Source organism: Grammomys surdaster, unplaced genomic scaffold (genome assembly GCF_004785775.1).
Source record: "Grammomys surdaster isolate TR1022 unplaced genomic scaffold, NIH_TR_1.0 203, whole genome shotgun sequence".
In the NCBI taxonomy this organism is placed as follows: Eukaryota; Metazoa; Chordata; class Mammalia; order Rodentia; family Muridae; genus Grammomys; species Grammomys surdaster.
In genome coordinates, this window is record NW_021604648.1 from 1,146,502 (window position 1) to 1,152,854 (window position 6,353).

At 42.5% G+C, this 6,353-nt stretch overlaps 1 protein-coding gene across 1 annotated transcript in view; it reads right to left on the reverse strand.

Annotated features, from left to right (window-relative positions):
* C2cd3 (C2 calcium dependent domain containing 3) overlaps nt 1–6,353 on the reverse strand; it is a 92,617-nt gene that overhangs the window by 74,850 nt on the left and 11,414 nt on the right. The window contains exons 4-5 of the mRNA XM_028770639.1: nt 1,441–1,664; nt 516–763 (exon numbers count right to left, since the gene is read on the reverse strand). Of these exons, the coding sequence (XP_028626472.1) occupies nt 516–763; nt 1,441–1,664 (472 nt within the window). The remainder of the gene's footprint in view (nt 1–515; nt 764–1,440; nt 1,665–6,353) is intronic.

Genomic DNA, 6,353 nt, shown 5'->3' on the forward strand with positions numbered 1-6,353 from the left:
GCACGTGTGCCTGCAGTGGGGCAGGTGGCATTCCCATGCCACCTGAATATGTGTGGAGGTCAGAAAACATCTTGTAAGAGTCAAGTCTCTCTCTCACCATGTGGGTCACGGGGATCAAACTCAGGTCAGGAAGGCTTGGCGGAAGAAGCTGAGCCATCTTACTAGCACCATAAGGGACATTTGAAACATTCCTAACACAGATGAGAAATGCCTGAGATGACTCATGTCAGGTGATATGATCACTCCCTACTGTATGCACACCCCAAAACATCATACTGTAGCCCACAAACACGCAGCACTGCCACTCACTAATTTAAAGTGAAAACATCTAAGCAGCAATCCCTTAGCAGTTCAGTAGAGCTGCCTTTACATGAGTCCCTGGATGACACCCAGTCTCACACTTTTATCTGGCTATTTAGTTCATAGGGAAGTCTTGCTTCCCTTCGTGGCCTACCTACCTAACAAGCAGAGCAAACCCAATAAACGCAGCATAGTCTTAGGTAACAGACACATACCTGAAAGAAGGTCCTTTGTAGGGGGGTTGTTTGAAGACAGGATGCATGAGTCACTGTGACTCTTGGCAACTGTACTAATTTGTGGCTGAAACTCAGAACTGTTCAGGAGGGACAGCTGCTTCTGTGGGGCTTTGCCCCTCAGAGTCACAGTGTCTACACTCGTCCCTTGATTAAGGTGATGCTGCGGTCCACACAAAGAACTCTTTACTGCATCGGAGTTCTCTGCAAAGTACAAGTGGTCCTTTCCCCTGTTAGAAAGAAACAATGCCAGCAGCTTACACCCCATCTTGGGAATATTCCACCTGCTCAGAGTTTGGGGGATCAGTGAGGGCACTGAAACTGGGGCCTTGGAACAGGTGGCTTCTTCTGCAGCGTGACTTTGTATATCTGCTTCTAATCTTAATTAAAAAAAATCTTGACCACAGTGGTGGGTTGTCTCTTAAGTGACACAAAATAGAGACCAGCACACAGGGAAAGAGAGTGTGTATGTGTGTCTACACAGACTCTGATACTGCAAATGGTTCACAAGTTATTACTTAAGATAAATATCTCTTTCTCATACTTCATTTTGTTTCACAAGATAATTCCCATTCCCTCTTTCCCCTTACAGACAGCATTGGCAAATGTTTTAGTCACGTGTGTACATTGGCTTCTCTACTAGACTGTGAGTAGTCCTTAAAAATGGTGGTTTTGTGACTGCTGTAATTAGGGCATGTTAAGCATGCATCTCCCTGAGTCCCAGGAGTTGTGTCTTGTTCACTCTGTACCCATGCCTGGTATCCAGCCAGGCTGGCAGTGGGAACTTAAGAGCTATCTGCTGAGAGAGTGACTGTCTTCTGTCTTCAGTTTTTCAGTCTAGCACAGATGACACAGAATGGGAACAGTGAGAGTGGCAGACATAGAGACTTGGAGACGCCATCCTTACCTCGGTGTGGTTGACCTGCTGCTGTTGCCTGCTAATTCTTTCCCATCAATTTTGATGGCAGGTACTCTACAAGACCTTGATGGGATCACAGACTGGTTGTTGCTGGATTCAGTATTCTCTCTGAGTTCTTGCTCAGATAAAAGCACATTTTTTGTTATTTCAGTGGCAGGAAGAGGTCTGTAGCTGTCATAAGTTTCTGACAGAGGCTCCAGGGCAAGTGAGACCTGAAAGAGAATGAAACAGAACAAAATTTCTTCAGCCTCCAGTAACTAATTGTAAGATTTCCCTGCCTGACAGAATTCCTCACAAGATTAGGTCTTGCTTTCTGTCTACTTTAAAATCCTTTCTCACTAGGCTCCCAGGACTCCTCCATCCCTCTGACTGAGACAGACCAATTGCCTCTAGTTTCCTCTGAGCACTCTCTAGTCACTGCTGTGTGGCTTTGTTTACTTCACCCTTGATTCTTTATGTCTGGGTAAAGATGTCGAGGTCACTGCCTTCCTCCTGTTTTGCCTTACTCTCTATCTACCCACTAATACAACCACTATTTACTGAATGCTTTCCTATATGCCAGCAAAGTGCTGAGTTCCTCATTCAGACATACTTTAGTGATGACACTACTCTGCCAGGAATTTATGTTATCTTAACTATAAGAATAAGGGGGGAAAAAGCAGAGGCCATATGTGGTGGTACACACCTAGTAATGCCAGCATGTAAGGGGTAGCGGCTTATTTGCATCTTTTACTTATCGAACTGACAGATTATGCAACCCTTGAAGGAATGAACCATATTCTCTGGTTTTCTACAGATTGATTGGCACAGTGCCATTGGTATGGCATTGATGTCCAACATATCTGAGGTTCTGATAAAGAAATGACATGGTGTCTGCTTGCATTCTGACTGTTTGTTGTTTGGCACAAAAAAGTCCCTACTGTCCTGCCAGAGGTAAAGATGAAAAACACTAAGAGGAGAAAGTTTCAGCTAAGTCTCAGCTGCCTGAGATACGCTCTTGCTTGTAGTCCAGCTTTGGTGGGGGGGCAGGCATCGCAGGAACATCTTTAGGGCCTGGGACTTGGGGGCAATGCAGCAAGACCTGGTCTCAAAAGAAAAGACAAAGCTCCCTTAGAACTCCACTCCTGTATTTCAAGTACACTATTAAAACGCTCTTCAGTACAGTAGGATGGCTCAGTAGTAAAGGCGCTGGCTGAGCGGGCCGCAGACTAGAGCGCAATCCCTGAAACCTATGTTAAGAGAGAAGACGAAAGCTGCTCAACGGCTCTCAGCCGGTTCTCATCTTCACATACTCGCTGTGACATTTGTGTACACACACGCACACACACACACACATACACACTCCCTATCTCTTTCTCTTAAAAATCTAAAAAAAGTTCTTCAGTCCTCTGAAAAGCCAACTGAGAAAAACAACAGGTAAGTGAAACAAAATTAAAGAATATACCCCAGACGTAAGGAAATAACAGAACTGAAAAGCTTAATTTTCAGGACAAGAACAGGAAAAGTGATTGAAGGAGCCACAGATAATTAAATAACGAATGATCCAACACAAAAAAAGGAAAAAAAATAATTTTTTAGATATCTCTGAAAAGGTCAATAAATATTTTGTGTAGAGAAACTGCCAACACATATACTCGGAAAAATCAAACCTACATCTTACTGAGAACACTGGCCTTGAGTCAAGAAATATAAAATCCTTCAGATATATTCATCAAAACTTTGTTACAAAGACCAAACCCAGGAATGCAGTGTGATGACTACTGTAGCTGTGGCCATGGAACTGCGCCCCCCAAAACCCTGGCTGTCCAAATGTAAATGTCAGGGGGCTCCCTTACCGTTTATCACTTGCTAAAGACTACTGCATTGTAGAAGCATAGGAGGCATGGGGAAGAAAAGCAGCCCTGCCCCTAACTTGAACTTCTGGATTGGCCAGTGGGGTTTGCTGTTTCCTAAGGAGACTTAGTATCAACCAACTCATAAGCCTGCATTGGATAGTAGTCAAAGGCTCAGAGAAAAACCTTGAATTTTCCTCAGCATCAAACTTAGGGCTAGCCTAACTCATCTGTCAATATTTATTGATACCAGCTCTATGCTAACTTCTTGGGACAGATTGATGACTAAAATACTGTCCAGAAGACTATGGGACCTTACAGTGGAAATTTAAATAATCTAAACCCAATGTTACTGCTCAGGTAAGAATGTATACTAGGTGATGTGGAAACACTAGGAAGACAGCTGCGCTTAGGGAAGAGGTGAGGAATGGCTTCCTGGAGCACAACACACATGACTCAGCTCAGAGTACCAGCCATAAGGAAGCCAGATGAAGCTGAGGTAAATAAAACATTACAGACTAAGGAAAAACATCTAACTGTGGATGCATTAGAAAGATGAAGCAGCAGCCAACTGGTTACCCCTGGGCTTGACTCCCAAGCCCCTGCTTCTCTGTGTCTCACACATCCCTGCATCCATCTCTATCCCCACCCTGCCTATCTCACTGAGCCCCTCCCCATTTATGTCCACTCTGTTCATTTCTCAGCCAGTGTCATTAATGAGTCAGTGTCTATCTTTGTCTGCTTGCCTGTCTCTCATGCTGGGAGCTGAACCTGGGTCCTTATGCACGCTAAGCACATGCTATATTCCCAACCAGATTTTCCATGTTATGCAAACAATTTTACTTTTTAAACAGAAGATTCCTTCCTTAAAATGTCATTATGTTCCCAAAGTTTTCTCCAATGCAAACAATTTTCATCTGTCAGGATAAGGGAACTAACACACTCTACCATCTAAATATATCACCCTCTTCTGAAGCCCACACCATCCACATACACCACAAATACATCATATGCGTCTCCCATGCACAACAGAGCAGTGTTAGGGATGCTCATCTGCCTTCGAGCAATGACTCAGGGCCTCTTTGGTACTAAGTTGCCTACAGTTTTCTACTTATATCTGTGGTATCTAATGTCCAATTTTCAGAATTATGCTGGGCAACATAGCATTCAAAAATGATTAAGCAATGCTTTGAAAATTACATTTTTTACAAAAATTGGTATCTCTGGCTTTTCTTGAAAAATTAGAAGATCTAGCAATGCTGAGTCCTCATTCTCACGTGACAAAAAATGAGCTGGAATAGACCAGTGACTTGGTCAGGACATCCAGTTGCATAGCATATTCCAATGTAAGCAAGGTGATAACCACTCTCTGTTGCTGTATCTGGTGCAATTATTTATTTTAATTTCCTATAGTAAAACATACATGTAACCACCACAATCATGAAAGGGAACAGTTCCATCATCCCAAAGAACTCATTTCTTTTGCAGTTACACCCTCCTCATTGCAAACTGCTACCATCCACTCATGATGGTTTTCTAGATGAAGGCCATGATCTAGTGTGTAAGCTTTAGAGATTTACTGTGGTGCTGTAAGGGTTTATGCTTTTTACTGACTAGAACACAGAGACCAATGTCTTATCGTACTGGTTACTTTGTAAACCCTGAAACAGCCTTGCACTCCTGGAGTAAGCTCTTGGGGATAGGACGGTTCTTCCTGTACAGTGCTGGTCCCAGTTTACTGGTATTTTCTTGGGGATTTTGAGGTCTAGGTTCATAAGAAATACTGTTCTTCTATTTTCCACCTCTAGTTCTGGTATCAAAGTGTTACATGTCTCAGAATAGTGATTTCTCCTCTTTGATTTTTCTGGAACAGACAGTAAGATTGATGGTATTTTTTTCTTCCCTTAAGAATCTGAAGAATTTGCTATTAAGGTCATCTAGGCCTAGAGATTCCTTTTTTTTTGGCAGGTCTGAAACTACAAATTCAACTTTCACAAACAGCCTCAGGTCTACTCAGGCCACCTCTTCAGGGTGTTCTTGCAGTTCACAGCCTGGGAAGAGCTGGGCCATTTCATTTAAGCTGTCAGATTTCACCATGTAGAGTTGCTTGCAGCATTCTTCTTATGTCTGTGAGTTCTGCAATCTGCTGTCTTTCTTACAGCAGAGGCAAGAGGAAAGTGGAGTGTTTCCTTTTAAAATGAGTATCTAACTCATTGTACTCAGTGATGGTTTTCATAATGATGTTTAAAAAAAATCTGTGGGCCTTATGTGTTTGTGTACGTGATTGCAGGCATGGGTATGCCATGGTGCTGTGTGCAAGTCAGAAGACAATCTTGGGTGCTGGGTGCCTGAGGCACAATCTCTTGCTTACAAGTGTGTAGACAGGCCAGCTGGGCCATGAGCTTTTACGGATTCTCCTGTCTCTGCCGCCCATCTTGTAGGAACACTGATTACAGACATGTCCTACCAAGTCCAGCTTTACATGGGTTCTTCAGATCTGAACTCAGTCCTCACATTTGCACAGCATGCACTCACCACTGTGCCATCCCCACACCTCTCATGGTAACATTTGAATTCCAATATATTCTGTGTTTTAAGACAGTGTCTCCTGTTCCTCTCCTCTACCAACTAAACCCCTTCATCTTCTACAATAGTCCCAATTCTACTTTTATATCATATATAAGAGTGTATATGCAAAGAAAATACAATATTTCTATGTCTATGAAGGGAGAAAAAGACTTAGGAAATTTAAAATAAATGGGAACAGGTATGTTTCATTAAGGAAAAGAATATATTTCTAATGAGGAGTATATGGGCAAAATGTTACTGTCAAACATTATATCCATACCATCATGAAATAGGAATAGTGAAATTCAAGGAGATTTTAAAAACTGAAGCAAAGTGAAGGCAGTTAGCTCTACAACATGACGTCAGACAGACAGATGAGCTAGAAAGAATCAAGGCCTATTATGGATAGCAAATTTTTTATTTATTTAATTTTTGTTGTTGTTTGGTTTTTCAAGACAGGGTTTCTCACTGGGCAGTGGTGGTGCACTCCTTTAATCCCAG